The sequence below is a fragment of the Tamandua tetradactyla genome, chromosome 5 (assembly GCF_023851605.1).
Source record: "Tamandua tetradactyla isolate mTamTet1 chromosome 5, mTamTet1.pri, whole genome shotgun sequence".
Classification (NCBI taxonomy): Eukaryota; Metazoa; Chordata; class Mammalia; order Pilosa; family Myrmecophagidae; genus Tamandua; species Tamandua tetradactyla.
Window position 1 is genome coordinate 179,360,347 of NC_135331.1, and position 26,241 is coordinate 179,386,587.

A 26,241-nucleotide genomic window follows, 5' to 3' on the forward strand; every position below is an offset into this window, starting at 1 on the left:
CTGTCTCCCATACCAATCTAGCAACAAATCTTATTGTTTCTATCTTTAAAATATATCCTAAATTCAACCATTTCTTATCATCTCCACCACTACCACCATGCCACAATCACCTCTCACTTGGATTAAAAATGAAGTAGCCTCCTAGTCTCCCTGCTTATATACTTTTACCCATATAAGTTTCTTCGTTATACAGGAAATAGAGAGATATCTTTTTAAAATTTAAGGCAGCATCATTTGTCTGCCTAGAATGGCTTCCCACTTCTGGGTAAAAGGTCAAAGTCTTGATCCTACATTTTCTGGTCTCCTGCTACTTCTCTGACCTCATTCCCTATCACACCCTCATTTAGTCCATTCTAGCCATACTGGCCTCTATGCTGGTCCTAGAGCGCTCCACAAGTTGCTTCTACTTGAGGCCTTTACAAAGGCTCTTCTCTGTCTGCAATACTTTTACCCTAGCTATGTGCATGAAAAGCTCTCTTAATTCCTTCAGGTTAAAAGTCATTTCTGCTCTAACCACTTTAAATAAAACATGGCCACTCCCCCTCACCCCCGCCCCCTTTATTTTTCTACAGCATCCTCCACCATCTAATATACTGTTTTTCCCCTTATTTACGTTCTTTTGCATTCCCCCACATAAAATATAAGAATTTTGTTTTGTCCACTGCTGTATCCCCAGCACGTAAAAAAGTGCCTGGGATATAGTACACACTCAACAAATATGCACTTAATGAATGAATTATCTATTTCCTGGAACTGAACTAACATCTTTGTCTATAATTTTCAATTATACAAAGACTTATTCTGTTTCAATCTATTTTTCTTTTTCAAAGCCAATTACCACAATCATCTGACTAGGTGGCTGCATAGTATATTTTCAAATTTAATAAGGCAAGCCCTCTATTTTTTGCTTTTCCTCAAAATTGTCTTGGTTATTCATAGCCCTCAATATAATTTTAGAAAGAACTTGACAAGTGTTATGAAGAATACTGTTGGGATTTTTAGTGGGTTTCAGTGAATTTATAAATAAATTTGGGAAAAATCATCCTTATACTATTGTGTCTTCCACTCCACACATATGATATCTTTCCATTTAGTAGGGTTTTTTCATTACCTTCAATGTTTAAAAATTTTTTTCAGGAAAAAAATCATACAACTTACATTTATTCCTAAGTTCTTCAAGCTTTCACTGTTACAGCAAATAGTAAATTTTTCTATTATATTTTTCAAATAGATTATTATTGGTGTCATAGCAAGTTTATCAACTTATGAATATTGACTCTATATCACATTAGTGCTAATGCTTTCCCTATATATTCTCCTGGATTTTCTATGTAGACAATGCTATTGTCTAGAAGTAAGCATAGTTCTATATGCTTCAAATTTTACAACTTTTTCATCAATTGCATTAAGTTTGGGTCACACAGAAGGATCAATAATGGACAATCTTGTTTGTTTGTTTTTTAACTTCAGCGGCATTTCTTTTATGGGAAACAAACAAGATGTGTGCTGCATGTTAATAGATGCCTTTTAGCAGATTAAATAGGCTGGCTATGCATGATCAAATAGCTCCTCTTAAAATCTATTAATATGGTATTACAGTGACGTATTTTTCAGATATTGATTCAATTTTGCATTCCTGGAAAACATATCTTATTTAGTCATGTTTTATTTTTATTACTGTTATTATTTTAAATATAGCTGGATTCAACTTGCACCCATGTTCTTTAGTGACATTAGTTTATTAGTTTTTTTCTTTTATTCTGTCTTGTTTTTTAGCAAGACTATCCTAGGTTTGTAAAATAATTTGGGATATTATCTCCTTTTTGAAATGGTTTATATAAAATAGAAATGATCTGTCTCTTGAAAATTTGGTAAATCTTGTTTGTGAAACCATCTGGGTCTTGAGGACTTATGATTGCTGATCAAATAACTTTAATATTACTGGCATCAGCAGATTTTCTGATTCTTTTTTAGTCAATCACAGTATTCTTTTCCTTTTTCTTGGGGGGGGTGGTGAGGGGGCATGGTCTGGGAATCAAACCCAGGTCTCCCACATGGAAGGTGAGCATTCTACCACTAAACCACCCGTGGACCCCAAGTATTTTATATTTTCCTAAAAAACACGTATTTTCTTCAATGTTTTCAAATTTAGAAACATAAAATTGTTTATACTTTAATGATTTAAAATATCTATAATTATATCACTTCTTATTCCTAATATTTTGAACCTTTCCCTTTTTTTTTTTCCTGATTAGTAGTAGATCTGGAGTTTTAGCTACTTGGTTAATTTTTTCAAATAACAGCATTTATTTTCTTTTTCCTCCACTGCTTGATTTTTCTATTTTGCTAATTTCTGCACTTATTTTTATTATTTCCTTTGTTCTCTTCTAGCTTTACTAGTTTTTTACTGGCTTCTTGAATTGAACATTTAAAAGATTATGTCTTTTCTCCCTTCCTCCCTCCTTACTAAATGAAAGGTCAAAGATTTAAGAAATTATGGTATGGTCTAACATATACGTGTTTATAGTCGCAGTAAGACTAAAAAGAGAGAATAAAGTAGAAAAAAATATTTGAAGAGATAATAAGCGAGAATTTTCCAAAACTGATGAAAGACATCAAAGCAGATTCAAGAAGTGCTACCAACTGTAAGAAAAATCATGCAAACCATACGTAAGTACATTATAGTAAAACTGTTGGAAAACAAAGAGAAAAAAATCAGCAAAATAATAAATATTACATTCAATTTAGCAGCAATAAGGCTTTTGAATGAGTTCTCAAGACAAACAAAAGAAGCCAGAAGACAATGAAGTAATATCTTCAGAGTGTTGAAAGTATCTGCAAACCTTAAATTTTTTATCAAGCAAAAATATCCTCCAAAAACAAAGCTGGAAGCTGGGGCTTTTTCTCAATACTTAACACGCCAAGGCCTTTCCTTCTACCTGGGAACTGATGAAGCAGATGGTGGGGTCTTGACCAGAATGGGCACTCCTATGTCACCAGAGGAGACGCTGAACCTGGCTAGAAATGCAGGAATCCTGCACCTGATCCAGAGACAGAATTAGAATGGCACAAATTTAATTTCTAATTGTAAAATATGAGAGAGGCAAAAAGGTGTGTTATTTTTGGAGACAGATCCTTTTCTTTTCATGTAATGGATCTCAGGAAATACTTTCTATTAAGCATTTTGAAATGGTTCATTTCATAGAAAACAGTTTTGGTATCAAAGTACAAGAGAGAAAAGGCCGAAAAGTTACTTAGGAGTTTCAAAATTTCCTAATGACTATTTATCTGCAAAGAATTCACTATCAGGGTCCTTACATTCTCAAGAACAAATTACTGAAGTCATTGGAAATGTTACATTGGCCTTTAATCCTCTATATGTGGAAAAGAAACTAAATCTTCCTTGTAGCAATAAGTTCAGAAGCTGCCCAATCATTATGATAGCCCTCCCCCTTTATTGTGAAACAGATGAAATTTGTTATCATCAGTCAATGTAAGATATACACTGTCTTCCACCAAAAAAAAAGTATAGATGGACAGAATGTTTTTCTCTAGAGTTATAGAAAGGGAGCACATCCTTTTGCAAATTTAAAGGGCCAAATGCTCTCCAAGGTCAGTTATGTGTTGAGATAAAACAGTGACTTTCCTACTGGACTACTTTTATCTATAAAAAGAAAAATTTCACCTAAACCTTTTATTTTCACTTTCTAGTAGAACAAAGACATTCCTTCCTAGAGAAAATAATGTTCCATAAAACTACTTGCTTTCTTCCCCAAAATGATGAAGCAGCTGATAATTCTCTATTTTTCATAATCATTCCTTACCATTTCCAATTATGTTCTTAGATATTCACATACCATTAAACCTACCCTTTTAAAGTGTGAATTCAGTGGTTTTTAGTATATTCACAAGGTTTGCAACCAACAGCACTATGTAATTCCAGAATACTGTCATCAAAACATAAAGAAACCCCATTTTCATTAATGGTTACTCTCCATTTTCCCTCTCCCCAGTCTCTGGAAACCACTAATTTATTTTCTGTCTCAAAACATTTGCCTATTCTGGACATTTGATAAATATGGAATCATAAATTGTGGCCTTTTGTGTCTGCTTCTTTCACCTAGGATGTTTTCACAGTTCATCCATGTTGTAACATTTATCAGCACATTATTCCTTTCTATTTGCTAAATAAAATTCCCATTATATGTATATATCACATTTTGTTTATCCATTCTTCATGTGATGATATCTGAGTTGTTTCCATCTTTTTGCAATTATAAATAATGCTTCTATTAACACTCATGTAGACATTTTTCTGTGAATATATGTTTTCAATTCTATGTGTAACTTTTTGAGGAACTGTCTAACATTTTCCACAGTGGCTACATCATTTTACATTCCCACCATTTCCATGGTGGAAATCATATGAGGGAAAAAAAATGGAATTAAGGAAAGCCAGGCTTCAAGGACAAAACAGCTGTACAGTGAAACACAGAACTTTTACAAAATTTAAAGTTATTGGCTATCCTGGTGCCTTGGCTGTCTTGGTGTCCTAACTTATATTCAATAGCCTACCTTAATCATTATTAATTATCATATTCATTCATGGTTGCAAAAATGTGTTAAATACATAAGAATGCTATCCTTAATTCTCTACTGTGTTCTTAAAGTTCCATTTTCTTAAACATTCATTTTTTAAAAAACATATGTAATATTAATTTATTTTAAAAATAAAAGCTGAGAAATATAATATATCACCTAAAAAAAGTGGAAGAGAAACCACGATAAGTGGAAGAGAAACCATGATAAGGATTGGTGAGTAGGGGGATGGCAACATAATTAGGACACACCTGTGCAACAATAAGAAATACTTGTTAGAAATCAGACATCTCATGACCTGAGAGGCACAGTCCTAGAAAACGGCAAGATCTCTTTAAGACTTCCAGTAACGGATTGGAGAAGGATGCTTATGTTTGCAAAAGGATGTTTATGTTTGCACGAAGTAATCTATAGATTATTCACTTATTTATTGCAAATGCAAAGATCAGCTGGAGTGGCCAATGACGATAAATACTTGCCAATATGATTCAAGCACGTCAATGGGAAATAAAGTAGAAGACTCTCTGGAAATTCATCTTTCTTAAATTAATTATCTTACTTAACATATTTGGTGGTTTGGATGTATATGTACCCCAGAAATTTAATCCATTTCTGTTGGTGTAAACCCATTATAAGGAGGACATTTTGATGAGGTTACTTCAGTTAAAGTATGGCCCAAATCAATTAAGATACCTCTTAATCTTATTACTGGAGTCCTTTATAAGTGAAGTGAAATTCAGACAGAAGACCAGGCCTTGAGAAGTAAGTTGAATTTAATACCAGAATAAAACCAACAGGCCAGGAGAGGCCACCATGTGCACTGCCATGTAACAGAGGAGCCCAGGACTAACAAGGATCACTGGAAGCCAGCCCCAAGAAGAAAGCATCACCTTGATTTGGACTTTTTGCCAGCCTCAAAACTATGAATTAATAAATTACCAATTGTTTAAACAATCCATCACATGGTATTTGCTTCAGCTGCCAAGAGTGAGGTACTACTATTGCAAATACCAAAAATGTGTAAACAGTTTTGGAATTGGGGAATGGAAACAGGATGGAAGAAATGTGGGGTGCTAGATAGGAAAAGCCTAGATTGCCTGCAAGAGACTGTTGGTAGAAGTATGGATGCTAACGATACTTCCAAACGGAGCCCTAAAAGGAAATGAGGAATGTGTTATACAAACTGGAAGGAAAGGCAATCCTTGTTTGAAAGTAGCAGAGAACTAGGTGAGATGATTTCTGATGTCAGATGGAAGACAGAACTTGAAAATGATGAACTTGGAAATTTAACTGAGGAGACTACCAAGTTAAGTGTGTGTTTTGGTTTGCTAGAGCTGCCAGAATGCACATACCAGAAGTTGGTTTTTACAATAAAGATTTATTAGCTTACTGACAATTTACAGTTCTTAGGCTGTAAAAATGTCCCAACTCAAGACATCAATAGGATGATACCTGGACTCTGAAGACAGGCTGCTGGCATCTGGGATTCAAGCCTCTGACATATGGGAAGGCACTTGGCCAGCATCTGCTGGTCCCTCTCTCCTGGGTTTTGTTGTTTCTACCTTCTGGCTGAGTAATTCTCTTTTAGCTTCTGTCTCTCTTAGCTTTTCTGTGTGTGCCCTTGTCTCTCAGCTTCTCTCAGCATTTTGGGCTTTTTCTGTGTGTCCTTTATATAGGATACAGTAAGGGGATTAATGCCTACCTTTAATGGGGAGGGTCGCAGCTCAACAAAAATAACCTAATCAAAAGGTCCCACCTATAACAGGTCTGCATCCAGACTTTGCCCATTCTAACTTTTTCATGTGGGAAGGGGCTATTGATAATATGGGATGGGGGATGGAATCAGTTGATATTCTGGAGAGGTTGGCCCCCCTGGGTTTCAGGACTTACCACCCAGAAATTTTAACCTCAAAAGTTAGAGGTTAAAGTGTCTAAAAAGAAGATAAGATGTAGTTTTATTGTCCTGTAAAACACTAACTGATTTGTACCTAAATTAGCATCCTCCTTCAACATTTCTTTACCTACTAACTATATAAATTCTAATTTCTCATACCTTCACAGAACCAGTTTTGTCAGTCTGTTGATTCCTTCATTATTGAGCTAAATAAAATTTTGATATGTGCTTACTAAGTTTTTAACAATTTGAGAATTGTGCTTTTGCAGTTTGATGCTTTCCTCATCTGGTCCTTTTTTTGGTCCGTTATGATGTGACATTTTTGTTCACCTTTTTTCACTCTTCTGGAACTCAGGGGCATGTAACCACTAGCTCAGCCTGGGCAGGATTAAGAGAAGAGCATAGACCCTTTTATTTCCCCCTATTATTTATTTTTATTCCATATGTTTTACTCATCTGTTGATACGGTAGTTAAAAGGAGCATCCGACACAAGGTTTTCACAATCACACAGTCACATTGTGAAAGCTATATCATTATACAATCATCTTCAAGAAACATGGCTACTGGAACACAGCTCTACATTTTCAGGCAATTCCTCCAGCCTCTCCATTACATCTTGACTAACAAGGTGATAACCTCTCAACTCTGTTTGGAATCTCTCAGCCACTGACACTTTATTTTGTCTCATTTCACTCTTCCCCCTTTTGGTTGAGAAGATTTTCTCAATCCCTTGATGCTGAGTCCCAGTTCATTCTAGGATTTCTATCTCATCAGCCTTTCTTGAGTGAAAGTAACCCCTTGTTGGTGCCTTAATTTGGCCATTTCTGTAGACTTGCTTTAATTTGGTCAATTTCACAACCTTAGAACTGTGGACTTGCAACTTAATAAATTCCCCCTTTTAAAAGCCATTCTGTTTCTGATACCGCATTCCGGCAGCTAGCAAACTACAACAACCACCAAGAAATCATTCTCAATCAAGATATTTGTGGGTATTGAATAAATCATCATAGATGGTATCAGAGAGTCATCCTTCAAATAATTACCAAAAAAATAAAAGAGGTAAAAGAATTGGTGACCAAAGGTTTAGGGTAAGAGTTTAGAGAGCAATGAAATGTTGTTCTTTCAATTTTTCATGTATTTCTTTTTTTCAAAACTATTTTCAAGAAAGGCATGTAAAAATAAAAACCTAAACTCATGTAAATAAAATACACTCTTTGTTTTATAAGTTTATGTTTTCAAACTACTTCCAGAACTATAAGGGAAAATAGTTCTGGAGAACCTATCTCCCCAACTTTACCTCCCAAAATTGGCCTTCATAAATTATGGGTAAATACAAAATATGACCCAGGACTTCAGTTTTGAAATGTATCTCTATATACGCTTTGATAGCATCTTTTAATGTTAAGAAAAAAAGCAGGAAGAAGGATTATATTAATTTTTATTGGCTAGTCAGAATTTTCTATTTCTCCCAGGTGGGCCTACCAAATACATCTATGTTCATAGCTATAAGATACTCCCAAAGCATATTAACTTTAAAAGGGTATATGTGTGCATATCTACAAATTCTCTTACTATTTTAAAGTTGATTACATAAAACTACATGCCTAGGTATAAACAACCAAAATAACTTACACAGAAATAGACTATTAAAACTGTATTTAAATGTTAAATGCTCATACCAGCTTAAAAAAATAATCAAATCTTATTACAACACTTGACATGAAAAATAACCATAATCTTCTGCATTACAAAGTCCATCTTAAAGTAAACAATATGCATTACAAATTACTATAAGTAAAATCTCACAAGTTAATTAATCAAATCTGTGGATTTGGGAGTATTTTTCATTACCATGATATGTACAATTAGGTCTTGCTTTAATAAATTTGATCATAAATCCTAACATGATAAAGCAGATGAATTAGAAAGGCATTATGAATTCAATAAAAAGTATCCACACTATATCAAAGAATTCACCACTGGTTTTAATAGCTTACCTAGCACAATAATGTAATTTTACTTGCACACATAATTAAGTGAGAAATATATATACTGCAAATTACAACAAAATGGGAGTTCTCTTGTACGATGCCAGTGGCATTTACTGATAGCTCTAACTCAGCTGTCACCATGGAGGTATAAGGGATTCTTCTCTGGCTCAGTATCAATGTACTGACTTACCCCTACATCTTACCTGTTCAGTGGCATACTAACTTCCCCAAAGCTGAAGTAATTTTAAAGTGCAAACCATTATAAGAACTACCAATATCAACAACAGCATTGGTTAACCAGCAACTTCCACCTTTTCTAATTAAATGAGACTGCTTCCCCTGAATATCTGGTGAGCACCTATCAGGAGTAATGAAATGTACAAGAAACAGTCTCTTTTGTGAGGGAGCTCAGGACCTACTGAGGAGAGACAGGCATACAAACAAAACTATTATATATATACAAAATATGTATACGTGGCTACCATTTGCTGATGGCAACTATGCATCAAGCAGTATATTAGATTTTTTAAGCATATTCATTTTATCCTTATCCACTAAAATTGGGTGGAAGAGGTGAATTGCCTAGAACGGTGATTGTCAAATGGTTTCTTTTTCGTTTAAGTGGTGAAACCTCTTTTACCTGGACAGACAAGTAGGTTGAGGTACAAAAGTCAAGCACTTTAGAGTCACCTAAATGGTTATTAGCAAAAATAAAGAATTAGAAACCAAGTGTCCTGCTTTCTTCCATTAATATACATGCTTTTATTATGAGATGCAAAACAACTGTGGGATGGTTTAACAGTTTTATTTGACCTGTTTAGACCAAATATTTTGGTGCCTTACGACAAAAGTCAGATATAATGTGTGAAAAACACATTTTTCTCATGCAATTGTGAGTAACTTGATATTTTCAGAAATAATATCCAGCATACAATTTTTGGTTAAAGGACCCAAAGATATCATCAACCACACCATATCCCAAAGTAGAAAACTCAGCATTATTAAGGATTCTCTGTTCTATACAGTTAAACAACAAATCCTGCCAATTCTATTCTGAAATAGCCTCTATATATGTCATAATAATTTTAAATGCCATTAGTCTAATCCAGGTCCTCAAAAAAAAGAAACGTTACATATTTGGGTCTAATTTTAAGCACAATGTATATAAACAAAGATTTTTATATATGAACATTTCAACTCTCAAATGCAGGTATACTGTTTTAGAAGCAAAAGATGCTATTTCCTTCCATTTTATAAAACAGATAAATTGATAATGCATTGATTCTCATAATTTTTAAAAGAAACCCAAAAAAGAAACCAAAGGATATCTGCAAGACTGGGTGTGGTAGCTTGTTAACAGAATGGCCACAATTATTCTGCCCCCTGTATTTATGCATGCCCCTTTACAATGTACTGTTGCTGCTCCTACTATCCAGAGGTGCAATCAACAGAACTTGGTGGAAATGACTGCACCAGCTCTGAGTTCATGAGACCCCCGTATGCTTCATTCTCTCTTGGCACTCTGTCCAGTCACCATACGCACAAACCCAGGCTACTCTGTTAGGAGGATGACAGACCACCTGGGGCAAAGCTGAGGCCACCTGGATTGGTAAATCCACACTTGACAAATTAGCTACAAAGGAGACTCATAAAAGAGCCTAGTTGAAGAATTGGCCCCCTGAGCAACTTGAATTACTTTGGATTATCATCCTTACTGTCTCCTTCTACAATATACAAACTGAGAAACTTAGATGTGTAAAAGGATTATGTTAGTAATGATGCGCATGCCCTATTAACTTATATCTAAGGGAATGGTAATTATGACGGTATTTAAAAAGTAGTAAAATCCAACAGATTCTGATTGTATAAGGGAGGACAAATACATATTAACAAAAATCTAATTCTGTGAATGTTTTAAAAAGTAGAAATTTCAAGAACATATAACAAATTTAACTACCAGTGTTAAAAATACATACTCAGATGGGTGGCTCTGTAATTATGCAAACATAAAATTCATTGTACTAAAAACATCTAATGTCTTTGAATGACAACTGAACTACTTTCTACAATCTTCATTTATTAAGTATGGAAGTATCAAATATTAAGCATGTACTAGATGCCAGGCTCTGTTTAAGATGCTGGGAACATTGTGGAGAACAGGAAAGGCGAGCAGTCTTTGTAACTCTTTGTAACTCCTTACTCTTATGTAAGGAGATCTTACATAATACTACTACTTTTCTGAGCAAAACCTTTCTAGATTTCAAATGCTGAATGCATTTTAAAGGTTTGAATTTGGATTTAATTTTAAGGATAAAGTGCCTACTACTTTATTCTATATAAGCACATGAAAATAAGCAGTAATTAGCATTAATTTAAAAAGCCTCCTCAAGTTACTTCCCAATTACCATGATATACAACATGTTTATCCCCAAAAGTACACATAAATGCTCTGGAGCCAATATACATCACGGATAATAAAACTAAATAGCATTTAGGTTTACTGCTCAGAATAACAAGAGACTTCAACTTCTACTTCAGAGCTTTAGAACGCAAACATCCAAAAATTTTGGAATGTTCTGAATAACCTCCAGAATTCTTTATCAGAATTCTTTATCATTTAATCTTACACAGTCAAAATATTCATAGTTTTGGTAGTTTCAGACCTAACATAGTAGGTTAAAGGAAATTGCTATTTTAAAGTAGCTTTCCAAATTGATAGTTTTCAAGTGTAAAAACACAGACATCATCTTTTGGCTTTGCTAGTTCGTTAGTGTGTTGGTTTGAAAGTATTGTGTAATCCAGAAAAGTCATATTCTTTAGTCCTGATTCAAAATTGTAGGGTAGAAACCTCTAATTCGATTACTCCATGGAGATGTGATGCGCTTGTGAGTGTGGCCTTTTGATTAGATGGAGATGTGAATCCTCCCATTCAAAGTGGGTCTTGAATTGCTTACTGCAGTCCTTTAAAAGTACAGACATTCAGGAGAAGACAGTTGCTTCAGAGCTGACAGAAATGCAGACATTTGGAGATGCTTGGAGTGCCAACAGAGAGCAGATACCTAGACACGGATGTCTGGAGATGCAGAGCCCAGCAGAAGTTGCCATGAGACACTAAGCAAGCCAGACCCCAGAGTGGCGTCCCAGAGGAGCTAAATGAGGAAACCACTGGCATCAGAAGCTGGAAGCCATGGAACCAGGAAGAAGGACCAGCAGACGCCAGCCATGTGCCTTCCTACATGACAGACATCAGCCTTTCTCGAGTCAAGGTACCTTTCTCTGGATGCCTTATTTGGATCATTTGTATGACCTCAGAATTGTAAACTTGTAACTTAATAAATTCCCTTTATAAAAGCTGTTCCATTTCTGGTATTTGTATTCTGGCAGCATTAAAAAAACTAATACAATTAGCACTGCAGCTAACCTACTGTATGTGTAGAGAAGATACAGTGCAGTTTCCAAACAATGAGTTACACTAATGAGAAAAGAGGGAAGGTAGAAAACAAAGAAATCAGCAAACAAACTCTCATTTCTGACTGTGGTCCTTGAAGAGGCTCATATTAGAGAGGGGTAAACATGAAGTTTCAATATATTAGTAACATTCTATTTCTTAAACTCTTTTTAGAAGATGCAAATTAATCTAAGTTTCTCTATGCCTGAAATATTTAGTAATTAAAAAAAAAACAAAAACAAAGACTCACCGATCAATAACAATTTCTTTCTGCCTTAGCAGTCCTTCTTTTATTTTCAGCACTGATTCCCACTTATTGAAATCCTGATAGCCAGAAGGTGAAAAACTTTGACGAGGTGATCCAGTCAAAACCTGCACAAATATGTTTACACTATTAATATACTAAAAGTATCTAAGGGGAGTATTTATACAGCATATAATATTTTCTGATGATAGTCATTACAAAATAGAGAACACTGCCTCTGATTTTTTTAAGACTGTCTAAAATCACGCTTGTGACTACAACATAACGAAGAATTTCAAAGAAGTTACGATGTAAATTTAAAAGTTTAATGAAGAATTGATGACAACAGGATATTTAACCTGACTTACTACAATACAATCTGCAAGATCTCATTAAATACATTACTTTGTGAAAACTATATGGAATTAAGAGATTAACCTTTGTGTAATAAAGAAGTACATAAGAGAACACAGACTAGATCAACGTTACCAAGAGGGTTTCCACAAAGAAATAAAAGCAAGAACTACAGTATTCAAACTTCAAGCTGTCATTCATCATTTGAGCTACATTACACAAATATACTTACAAAGTAATAAATATATCCATAAAAAATATGAATATCTTTTAAGTAGATAATCTGAATGATCACTGATATCCAGTGCAAAATTTATCATTTGGAAAAAATTTGCTTAGAATTAAAAAATAATTTTCACATATTTAAAACAAACCAACAAAAATAAAAACAGTATGGCAGAATCCTCAAATTCTATCACTGAAACAACAAAAAACAATTTTAGTACTGGTAAATTAAGCTAGAACATTGTAAATTCCTTGGCAAGCTAAATGATATATATAAACACCACAGAGCAACTTTAGAAGAACTCAAATGTGCAGTATTATCTCTGTCCTTTGTTTTCCGAAGATGCTACTGACAAGGTCTACTTCTAAGGGAATCGCTAATTGCATGACATCAACCAGTCCTATATTAACCTTCTAAACTAAGATGACTGCCAGTTAATATTAGAATAGGATGATTCAGGTAGGAGAAAGATGGACTACAATGGACAAAATAGGAAAGTTAGAAATCAGGTGATAACAGAGTACATTGTCAGGTGGGAATTTATTAGGAATGTAGGCAACATAAAGTGTTATAGGAATGGGTTAATCATGCACACAGGTCCTTTCTCTGAATTTCATTTCTTACATTTGCCTAACATAACCATAGCTGCTATTCAGCTAGTATACACCAGTACAGATATACAGTTGTCAAAATACTTAAGTATTTTCACTGTGATTGGTAAATAACAGTTGCCTAAAACCCCTGGCCCCTTTCCAGGTATGCTGGTTTGAAAGGATATATGGACCCTAGAAAAGCCCTGTTTTAATCCAAATCCCATTTCGTAAAATGGCAGAATAATCCCTATTCAACACTGTATGTTTGAATCTGTAATTAGATCATCTCCCTGGAGATGTCTCCCAATCAAGAGTGGCTGTTAAACTGGATTAGGGGAGATGTGTCTCCACCTATTTGGGTGGGTCTTGATTGGTTTACTGGAGTCCTATAAAAGAGGAAACACTTTGGTGAATGGGAGATTTGGAGAGAGCAGAGAATGCTGCAGCACCACAAAGCAGAGTCCATGAGCCAGCAACCTTTGCAGATGAAGAAGGAAAACACCTCTCGGGGAGCTTCATGAAACCGGAAGCCAGGAGAGAAAGCTGGCAGATGTTGCTGTGTTCGCCATGTGCCCTTCCAGCTGAGAGAGAAGCCCTGTGTTCACCACGTGCCTTCTCACTTAAGATAGAAACCCTGAACTTCATCTGCCTTCCTGAACCAAGGTTATCTTTCCCTGGATGACTTATGTTGGACATTTCTATAGACTTGTTTTAATTGGGACATTTTCTCAGCCACAGAACTGTAAACTACTAACTTATTAAATTCCCCTTTTTAAAAGCCATTCTGTTTCTGGTATATTGCATTCTGGCAGCTAGCAAACTAGAATACCAGGGCTCCCCATAATTCAGCAAATAAAGGATTACTTACTGGCATAATAAGGGGCCTTCAGGACACTGCTCCATCCAGAGATGACAACCTTTCAGATAGGTTGGTTCCTGAACTAATCAGCCAACTACCCCATACACACACACACACACACACACACACACACACACACACACAGAAAATTTTTACACCCAGATGCCACCTGGTTGGCAGAGCCCAACCAGTTGGCAGAGCCCAAAAAGGACACCAGCTCTTAAGTATCACATAGTTAACTGACCCTAATATGGCCTAATTAACTAAGGTATTCCAAACTTCATATCATCACAGGGGCTGGAACAATATTTGAAAGTAGTTCTTCTTAGTTTAGTAAAAGCTAAAAGAGGTTTCAGTACCATGAACAAACTACTGCTATCATGAGAAATTTCACACTTATTTGAAGACCACATTACTTAATGACTATCAATCTAATGGTAAACCATTTGATATTGTTTCTTTTGTCAAACTTGAGCTAAACAGTGCCATAACTTAAGTCGGTGAAAGCTAAGCAAAACAAGAGATCATCTCCACTATTTCAAAACTCAACACAACATCTGGAAATTATTAGAATGATGTGAATATGTGCCATAATATTATAATATTATTAAATATAATATTAATATTTCAATTATTTGGACACTAAAAGTGAATATATATTTTACTTATACAGAGCTACATATTAATTTATATCCTTATACCAGCTGACATACAATTCAAAAGTTAGTTTTATAAATTGCTATCACACTTAACAAAAAAACTTTCAAAGTAGCTTCAGGATCTATGATCTTCTCTTCAAAAGATCTAAAAAAAAAAAAAAAAAAAGTTTCCCCATTTCTGACTGATCCATACCCAGAATAATTTATGTCATATTACTTGAAGTTATGTTTCACCATACACATCTTGTGCCTTATAAGATAAGTGCCAGGGTACTAAGTGGTGATCTTCCAAGGAGCCATTAACTGTTCCACTCTTCACAAGTCACCTGCTAAAAAACTTTCCAATAGCATACAATTCTCTGAGAAGCCTTTTCCTGTTTTGTAATGCTTCTGTGAAGGAAGAAAGAGAGGGAAAGAAATACAGAGCACTTTCTTGATAGAAACACTTAAATTGCTAGTAATAGAAGGAAATTTCCTCAACATGATAATGAGCAAATATGAAAAGCCCACAGTTAACATCTTACTCAATGGTGAAAGATTGAAAGCTTTCCCTTTAAGATGAGGAACAAAGGCAAGGATGCCCACTGTCACCTGTTATTCAACCTTGTACTAGAAGTTCTTGTCAGAGCGATTAGGCAAGAAAAAGAAATAGAAGGCATCCAAGTAAAAAAGGAAGAAGTAAAACTTCCCCATGGCATATGGGATATGATGCTATATACAGAAAATCCTGGAAAATCCACAGCAAAACTCATAGAGCTAATAAATAAATTCAGCAAAGTGGTAGGGTACAAGGTCAACACCCCCAAATCCGCAGTGTCTCTATACACAAGTAAATGAATAATCAGAAGAAGAATTAAAGAAAAATTCCTTTCACAACAGCAACTGAAAGAATCATATATCTAAGAATAAATCTAACCAAGGATGTTAAGGACTTGTATACAGAAAACTACAAAATTTTGCTAAAAGAAACCAAAGATCTAAACAAACAGAAGGACATTTGATGTCCATGGATTGGAAGACTAAATACATTAAGACATCAATACTACCCAATTTATAGTTTCAACACAATCACAATCAAAATTCCAACAACCTTCACTGCAGAAATGGAAAAGCCAATCATCAAATTTACATGGAAGGGTAAGGGGCCCTGAATAGCTAAAGCCATTTTGAGAACTAAGACTGAAGCTGGAGGACTCACAATTTTTTATCTTAAAATTTATTACAAAGCCATGGTAATCAAAACAGCATGATACTCGCATAAGGACAGACAGATAGACCAATGGAATAGAATTAAGAGCACAATAATAAACCCTTTCATTTATGGCCAACCGATTTTTGACAAGTTGGAAAAGACCACTAAACTGGGTTATAACAGTTCCCTCAACAAATGGTGCTAGGAAAAGTGGGTGTCCATTTGCAAAAAAAAAAATAATAATAAAGGAGGAGGACCCCTAGCTCAAGTCATAACAAAAAGCAATTCAAAATGGTCAAAAACTTTAAGATAAGAGCTAGAACTATCAAACTCCTAGAAGAAAATGTATGGAAGCATTTTCAGGACCTTGTCTTAGGCAATGGTTTCTTAGACTTTACACTCAGGGCAAAGCAACAACAAAAATTCATGAATGTGACCTTATCAAAATTAAAAACGTTTGTTCCACAAAGGACTTCATCATGAAAGTAAAATGACAACCTACAAAAAGAGAGATTGGAAAAATAAATCTCTGATAAAGGATTACTATCCAAAATATATAAGGAAACCCTTCAACTTAACAACAAAAAAGGCAAACAACTCAGTTTAAAAATGGGCAAAAGATTAGAACAGACTTCTTTCCAAAGACGATATACAAATGCCCAGAAAGTACATGAGAACATGTTCAACATCATTAGCCACAAGGGAAATGCAAACCAAAATGACAATGAGATGCCTTTTCACACCCACAGAATAACTGCTATTTAAATAGAATGTAAAATAACAAGTCTTCGAGAAGATGCAAGAAAACAGGAACATTCATTCACTTCTGGTGGTAATACAAAACAATGCAGTTGCAGTGGAAGACAGTTTGGCAATTCCTCAGAAAGTGAAGTTTAGAACTACGATATGACCCAACAATCCCATTACTAGGTATATACCCAGAAGAACTGAAAAGCATAGACTCAGACAAATACTTATAATCCGATGGTCATAGTGGCATTATTCACTATTGCCAAAAGATGGAAGCAACCCAAGTGTCCATCAACAATGAATGGATGCATGAAGCCTGATAATCCAAAAGCACATAAGAACCTTAAAGACACCACGTTGAGTGAAATAAGCCAGACACAAAAGGACAAATATTTTATGATCTCACTGTTTTGAAAACAATTAGAATAATCAAACTCATAAAGTCAATCTATTTCATAGGATACTGGGAGAAGGGGAGGGGATGGGGAATGGGAAGTTAAAGCCTAAAATGTGCAGGGTTATTATTTGAAACAATAGAAATGTTTTGGTAATGGGTAATAGTGATGGTAGTGATGGTAGCACAACATTGTAAATTTAATTAACAGTACTGGAATATATATCTGGATATGATTAAAGGGGAAATATTAGATTGTATATAGAGTAATAAATTTTAAAAAATCCATGGAACTATACTACACTGTGAACTCTAAGTTAAACATGGGCTTTAATTAATAATACAATTACAAAAATGTACTATCATCAATTGCAACAAATGTTCCATGCCAATGCAGGGTGTAGGTAGTGGGTTAGTATACAGGAATCCTGTATTTTATACTCAATTGTTCTGTAAACCCACAACTTCTCTAATAAAGAAATAATAATAAAAATAATAATAAAAGGTACATACTGCATGATTCTATTTATATAACATCTGGAAAAGACAAAACTATAAAGACGAAAACCAGGGCAGTAGTTTGTAGAGCCGTAGTAGTAGATCAACTACAAAGAGGAACATTTTAGGGGATCGATACGTTTTATAACTCAGTTACTGTGATATACATGACTTTATCCATTTTTAAAAACTCATAAAATCAACATTTTAAGAGGATGACTTTCTCTAAATGTAAACTATACAACAATAATCCTGAGTACAAAATGTCACTTATAAATAATGCCTCAATAAAATTGATTTTTCTTCAGTGGTAGAATGCTCACCTTTCATGCGGGAGACCTGGGTTTGATTCTCGGACTAGGCACCCTCCCCTCCCAAAAATAGATTTTTCTTTAAAAGTAATTACCCGTAAATGTTTACATCACACATCCATTCAACAAACTAGAAGCAAAAAGTGCTTGCCATAATACATGTAAAACAAATGTGCTTCAACAAAAAAATGCTTAATTAATTGTGGTACATGCATACAATGGAATATTATGTAGTTATAAAGTTAGAACTACTACTATACTCAGTAACATGAATCCCAGAGACATTTTGTTTAGAAAAAGAATCCTGAAACAGAACCTACTTTCTTAATGATAACAGAAGTCAGAATAGTGGATATGAAGCTTTGGGTGTTTTTGTATAGAAAGAGGAGACATGAGTTAAGGTTATAAGATATTGGAAACTTTTTATACCTTGATCTGAGTGGTAGGTACATAGATATATACACTTATCAAATAGCATGGTGCCAGTACTATACTTGAGATTAGTATATTTATGCACTTACAGTATGTATGTTAGACCTGAATAAAAATAAAATAAGTGTTCACAGGAAATAACCTACTTTATTTCACTTTACCTAAAAATAGGATCGAAGGAGGAAAAGGCCTCCTCTGATATGGGAGAATACTTTAGGTATTCAAAAGTGCACTGTAGATACAATGTACTATCCTGTTACAACTGCATATCTCGTCATCACTTTGGTGCTATCTTCTATCTGCAAACATTCAAGATATAAGAGAAAAGGCCAGAAAAAATAAATGTCATCCTCCAAGAATGAAGCAAAATAGTTAATAACAACCTATAAGGTGGCTGTTAAGAGGTACCAACATTCTAGCAGATCAAAGAAGCCTACTCTTAAGGGAGAGGACAGTCTTTCTAAAATGGAAAAGAGGAAAGCATTTTATATTCAAATAACCTCTCCCCTTCCTACTAGTAACACATTTTTCCAAATAGTTAGAACCAATAAAGAATTGCTATTTGATGAAATCATAACTGGCCACGAGAGGCATATCATTTTGTGACATTTTTACTATAGTCTAGAAAACCTAGGTACTGTTTTGATAGTAGCTGAGTAAGACTCACTTAAAAGACTTAAAAAATATATATTTCTAAAAGGAAAAAAGTATCAAAATCGACTTATTAACAAGATAGAAAATTACTATCTATAGAAATTAACTATGCTATTCTAGTTAGACTCTAAAGTAGTCAGTCATGTTTCTACTTGACTATAGTTAATGTAAGCAATCAAGGAGAATATTAGAATATGTTTATGAATATATAATTTATTTTTATAGCTTGTGAATGGTAACAAAACCTGAAACCTAAAACTTGAACATGAAATGTAAAATAAAAATGTAAAAGGCAAGCTAATTTGAAATAAAGGATGTAATCAATGTAACATTTCAAAATCTGTAAAGGTGAAAAAAAAGACACTTTACAATTAAATATTTTTCATACATATTTGGTATTTGCCAAACTTAGGAGGGTAGGGAATTCCTAACTTAAATTTTTTTACCTAAAAATGCATAACACTGTGGCAGTGGTGGAGAATTAAATAGTTGTTTACTAGTCAAAGTAGAGTCCTAACTCTTCTGCATGTGGAACCTAACTACCCAGATATATACGCTCAAAAGACATACATAGGCACCTCTTATTGGAAATGGCAAATTTCACTCATATTGCAGGCATCTATAGCAATCCCAAATGCATGCTACTTAGATGAGATCCAGATGCTGTGAATGTTGCCAAAATATGTCACTTAATGGCCAAACACCCTTCTAATAAAAGCTGACTATATTGAAGCCGAAAATAGCTCAAAAATCTTTGGCCTCAGCCTGGACAAATATTGTTAAATTTAGACAATCCAGTGCTACCACACTTAACTAGAATACAACCTCTGCAGTTCTTCAGGTTTATCTCTCCTTCAATTGCCTTTGTCCCTAAACTCATTCCTCACTCACAACACGTCAAATAACACGGCTAATCTCACTCTGTTTCCTGGGATAGTCTATCTGAAGAGATATTCTATTATCTCTTTTAGGTGCTTTTAGGTAAAAGAATCATACCAGCTTGCTAAAAGTAAATAAATTCACAAAGCTCAATAGTAGAGATGAAAATAAACTACTAATCACATAGAACTTAAAAGAGCTTTTATTCACCAAGATAACAGATTCTAAAATTACTAAAAGAATGGCACATTAAAAAAATCTATGCCCTAATTAAGACCAATTTTTTAAAATTCATTACTACATATTTTCTCTAATAAAACAAAGACGAACAAAAAAATCACATTTAAAAAAATTATCAGTAACCTTTTCCTCAGAATGATCCATTATAAACTCAAATCCTCACCACAGTCCTTGGAATTTAAGTTATAGAAGCAACTGTGTTGTTAATGATCTCATTATTTCTTCAATTTGTTCTTATCACAAACTGCCATGCTGTCCTTATCATCCTAATGTTTCACTGAAATAACTCAAATATATTCAGTTATTTCAAGGGTAGAAGACCCTCGGAATAAAATGATTAAAAAGAAAGAAAGAAAGAAAGAAAAGCAATGACAGGAATTTTACCTACATTTCAGAACTTAAAAATAAATGTGCATGAAAATAAAGACAACCCTAAAAGTATTTCTGAGTTCTACCATGCAAAACCATTAATCACTGACAAATTTAACTCTTTTCTCTTGGAGGAAAAGAGATTTTCCTCTCAAAAGTCAATCTGTTTTATGTCCTATCTGTGTAACATCATGTTTAAAAAACCAACAAAGGAATGATCCATGTGTGAAGCATCATCTTATTACTATCACAATACAAATATGAAGGGGGAAAATGTCATATCCAAGATTGAAGAATAAATCACTTTCCTTAAGCAAATTAATCAGATGATTCAGTAAAACAAATGAAGTTAAGTCTTCAAAATTAAAGCTAGCAACGGGTGCATGTGTGACTCAGTAGTAGAATGCTTGCCTTCCATGCAGGAGACCCAGGTACGATACCCAGACCATGCACCACCACCCAAAAATTAAAGCTAAACATGAATTTACTTATAAAACAAACAATGCAGCCTTTTCTAAACCCTTTGTTGCTATAATTAATTTCCTTTTTATAAACTTTAGAAGAAGAAATAAATGAAAAGTAGAATTTACTCAATCAACCCACTATAATAAACCTGTCAGCTACTACTTGCAACCAAACTATTAAAAAATTAAGGGCATAATTCATAAGTCATGAAATAGTTACCATATGACATGGAAATGTGGAAAAATTTATCAAAATAAAACATTTAATACAATGTGGTCCCTTTGGGACCCTGCCCAAGGTTATGTATGTCCCAGACTATAAAGCCAGCTTCTACTTAAACAGAACTGCAGCACAAAAGCTGCATATTTCACTTATTTTTTAAATGAGATTACCAAAAATGTTTTATCAAGTCTTTTAACATATCTTACTATCAAGAAATAAAAATATACAATAATAAAAGTGCTTTGTAACCAAACCACTGCCTACATTATTTAAACTATATCAAAAGATTTTTCTAAAAGGATACAAGAGAAACTATCAAAGGTATTATCTTGAATAGAGAGACAGAGTAGGGTTTTACTTTCTATCGATAAGTTGCTACTTTTCTTACCATTCATATGCTGCTTTTTTCTTTCATGTCAATGAAATGATAGACCATTAATGTTTTCTTCTTCTATATGTTAAAAATGTTGTTAAAAAATTATTTTTCAAGGGTCAAGAATGGAAAATCTTTTCAGGGTAAAACTGTCGAGGGGAGTTCAGAGAGCTCTCGAGTGTTATAAAACAGAAGCAAGTGGACTGCTGTTGAACTTTAAATATTTTTCTAAAAGCTGTAAGAACCAGAAATGTTAGAGAACAGTAATATTCTTTTGCAATCCTCACAGTCTAGTTCCTTTCCTGGCCCAAAGTACCCAACCAACAAAAAAAAAAGGATAAATGGCTAGAATCTCCCAGGTATATTTCATAACCTTCAAAAAATCCCAAAGCATTTCCAATAGCAGAGATAATCATTATTGTGATAATAATTAAGGCAGTGACTTCTTTTCCAGGTTAGTCTGTACAATGATAAGTCAGGTCTAATTATTCTGTACTCCCTGGTACTTAGCACAGTATCTGACAATGTGTGTGAATATTGATTGACTTAAAAATTTGAGGATTTCTACAAAAAGCTACCATTACCTAAGTTATCATTACCTAAAAATCACTATTACTATTTTCATAGCAATGATATATTTAATAGAAATATCCAAACTTTACTATGATTACGTCAAGAAGTCCAAAAATTTATATGTGAATAAAAATCTTGCTCACCCTTGAAGTTTAGCTTTATTTCTGTCAGACCCAGGGAATCTCTGACTAATCTAAATAGCTAATTTTTGTTTGCCACCGGGATAAAATTTAAAGATGTCTTCAGTAGTCATACTTCATTCTACTCTGAAGATCTGTAGTCTCAAGAACACTTTTTGATTTTCTAATATTTGTGATAAAGATTCACAAGTATCCAAACACTAAATTTTTAGAAAATTATTTTTTCAAATTAAATAAGAAAGAAAAAATTCAATATATTATACAACCAACAATCAACTTTTCAGATATCCATAGCTGCAGCTAATATCTGTTAAAAAAGAATACAGTAACAGGGAAGCCTAATCAATGACTTTGCCAAAAGCATCCTCTTGATCTTAATGCCAGGGCTGGTCCTGAAGCACAGCCAGTACCTTTGATAAACTCAAGAACAAAGGAAAACAGCAGATGATGATATGTTCACGTCCTTTTGCTACGCTATTAACCTTCTAATTTGGGGATGGATTAAGGAGGAAGTACGGCTTTACTGAGATTTATCAAAATGATGTACAATTCCTAGTACATTAACTAAATGATTGGTAAAAAGTACCAGTGTAAACATGTAAGGAAGTCAGGTTTATTAATTTCTTCATTGGGACACTCTATATCATCTCTTGCTTTATAAGGTAAATATAAATTCTACATATCAATGTCCACTTTTTATAACCTTTTCAAAAATGCATCCATGCTGAAAAGTCAAGGGTCAGTTTCACTTTTATTCCATAAACTTACATAGGGTTAACTGTATAACTGAAGGATAGAACTATTCGACTTCAGAGGTTGAAGCTGAAGCCCATCTAGTACTTACCTTAAATGCTGATATTATCACAAGTCTTTAAATAAAATTCAAACCTAAATTTGGGTAGGGTTATTTCCCCATCCTTAGTGCAACACAGTATTGGTGGCTTCTTGATCTAAACTAAAAGTGTGATAGGATGGGCCAGTCATATCGCTCAGGATGTTTACATGTTTCAGAGTCTAATCCTCACCAAAATGCAATCAACTGACTAATACTGCAAAATTATGAAATTAGATTATAAAAACAAATCAAGTTCATTAAGAGCCTGATCATCTTTGCAATAAAGTAACATTTGAAGTATAACAAGTCTACAGAGCTAGTGAAAGAGAAAGAAAATATATTTATTTGCACAGAAAGACGTTTATCACAGCATTATTTAATAATGGTTTATAATGGCAAAAATTATAAATAGCCTAATATCCAACGAGCATAATTCAGTAAATTATGCCACATTTATATGGTAAAAATAATGAAGTGATTAAACTTCACAACAGAATCAAATAAAAATGTCCAACAAATTTTGTAAAAATTATCCTTGAACAAATATATGTTTTTAGGGTGTTTTAAAATGTAAGATCCATGAAGACAAGGACATTGTTGTTTCTTAACTACTCTGACACCTGGCAACTGGTAGTTTGACTAAAGGAATAAATCAATTAGAAACTGACTTTTGTGAATGTTGTAACACGCTTATTTTAACAAATCTAGCTAAAATCAATAGCTGCTTTGAAAAGTAACTGCCTATTTTCTGAAACTAGTTTAGTATAATCAGAGAACGTGTGAGCTTCAAAGAGACTTTGAAAGTTAATGCAATCCTCCTTCATTTTATTTATGAGAAAACTATAGTACAGATTCATTTGCTGGAAATCATAAAAGTACTAACAGAACCAGAAAGATAAGAATGATAGTTCTAATTATTCAATTCTACATTAATAAGCCATGGTCAGCACACAACCAAGCCATAAATCAGTATGTTACACACATAAATATCAGAGTGCAAACAGAGAAATAAGAAATTTAAGAAATGAAGCACAAAAAAACCCTCAAATTACCAGGGACAATCTGAGGGTCTTTATTCTCACGTCTCCCTCTCCTTCAACTAATCCTTTTAGGGGTTCATTTGCAATGGCAAAATAATATTTTTAAAATCCACTAACTCTGGGGGTACAAGGGTAGTTCAGTAGTGGAATTCTTGCCTGCATGAGGGAGACCCGGGTTCGATTCCCGGTCCAAGCACTTCCTGAAAATGCAAAAAACAACAATAAAAAACAAATGGTGCTGCAACAGCAGGATATTCACATGGCAAAACAATGAAATGTGATGCCACCATGTAGCATACAAAAAAAAAAATCCACTATCCGAAAATATTATAGAGAGCCTTCTGAGAGGTAAGCAGTGTGAGGAGCTTAGACAAAAATTAATCAGACCCTATTCATGAAGTTTAGGGCAAAGAAAAGAAATACACCTATAAAATCTATCAAGTATTCCCTCCACTTTCTAATTTATCTGACTTTTCTGAATTATAAGATATGCATACTCATTACTTTTGTAATGAAAAATTAAAAACACAGAAGTGTACCTCCCTCATTGTTTACCTATTTTTGAACAATAAAGGTGTTTGCAGGGGAACAAGGAAATAAGGAAAAGATTCTGGATAGAAGAAATAACACATAGGACAAAACAGTTGTCAGCTATTAAAGTGGGAATAGGTGACAGTAGCCAGGGCAGGAAAAATCTTTGTTTGTAATAATATATTCTTTTTTAGTTTTTAACCTTGGAGCAAATGTTAATACAATGGAAAAATTTCAGCATGTGACTGATGAACAAATCTGAGAAACTTTGATATCAAGGTGAAAACTGAATAGGAAAGGGTCAGAAGAGTTGAAAAGTTAATAGAAACAAAATTTAAATCTGATCATCAGGATTTGAATCCCATGGGGAGTCTAAAACAAGAATAAAATAACGGTGTATCTCAAATTTCCATTTTGGATGAGAAAATATAGTGCCACCACAATGATAAGGAATGCTAGGGGCCCAGGGGGAAGGGTGCCAAGCATACAAATTGTGGAATTCAGTATGTCTGGGCAACATTACAAATCTCTAAGCTGAACTGGAACCTTCTTAATAATAAACAGTCATCATGGTCTATAGCAAATATCTGGAGATTTGAGGTTTTGTATGTGTGTGATTTTTAATTTGTTTTTTAGTGTGTATTGTGTTTCTATTTCTTATTTTTCCTCCCGTTCTGTTTCTTCTGTATAAAGGTAGTTCTCTGGGAAGTCACATTGCTTTTACATATTATATACTCCTATGACTCTCAATTCTGAATTTCCTTATCCTGGTGGTATCTTATGCTAGTGATTAACCTCCAAAATGTTGCATGTTCATTTGCATATTATTTGCATACTGACAGACAAGTTTCTGAAGCCACAGAGAATGGTATAACATTTCTATTCCCAGAGTGTTTCATAAATATCTTCAAAAATTGTTGAGATCGCCATGAGCCCTTTCCTCAAACTATCTGACCTTTCCTGGTCATCAATACTCTCCCATCCTTAATTAGGATATTTAATAAGCAAAAAGTTTGTCCAGAGTTTGAGACATTTACAAAAAAAATAATAAAATGCTTGAGCCTCAAGGTATCTGGTACATGTCACTTAATTCTAAAAGTGAGCCTATTTCCCCAAATGACTATTGAGATCTAGGGCTTGTAAAAGTCACTTTATTATGCCTTTTTTTCTACTTGAGTAAATAAATCCTATTACTTCTTCCCTGCTGTTCTGGGCATTTCTCTACCCCCTCAATTTCAAACCATCATTCTCAATCTCAATTTTACTTTTAGGTATTTGCCTTTAGGATTAGGTCAAATAATCCCACCATAAGGAGATTTAAAACTGAAGCAGTAACTCTAACTTTTTACAGAAAAGTATCCCCAAGAGCTGGGTAAAGTCTTCCTGGAGGCCTGGGGGTCTGATCTTTGAAATCTTACATATATCACAAAAATTCATTCAAAGTTTGCATTTTTACTGCATTATGTTTACTTAAA

At 34.1% G+C, this 26,241-nt stretch overlaps 1 protein-coding gene across 7 annotated transcripts in view; it reads right to left on the reverse strand.

The window, feature by feature from the left end:
• The window catches only part of CEP85L (centrosomal protein 85L), a 165,916-nt gene that overhangs the window by 51,329 nt on the left and 88,346 nt on the right, over nt 1-26,241 (reverse strand). For all 7 annotated transcript variants that reach the window (XM_077162757.1, XM_077162756.1, XM_077162755.1 and 4 more), the window contains one exon: nt 12,184-12,305. In XM_077162757.1, the coding sequence (XP_077018872.1) occupies nt 12,184-12,305 (122 nt within the window). The remainder of the gene's footprint in view (nt 1-12,183; nt 12,306-26,241) is intronic.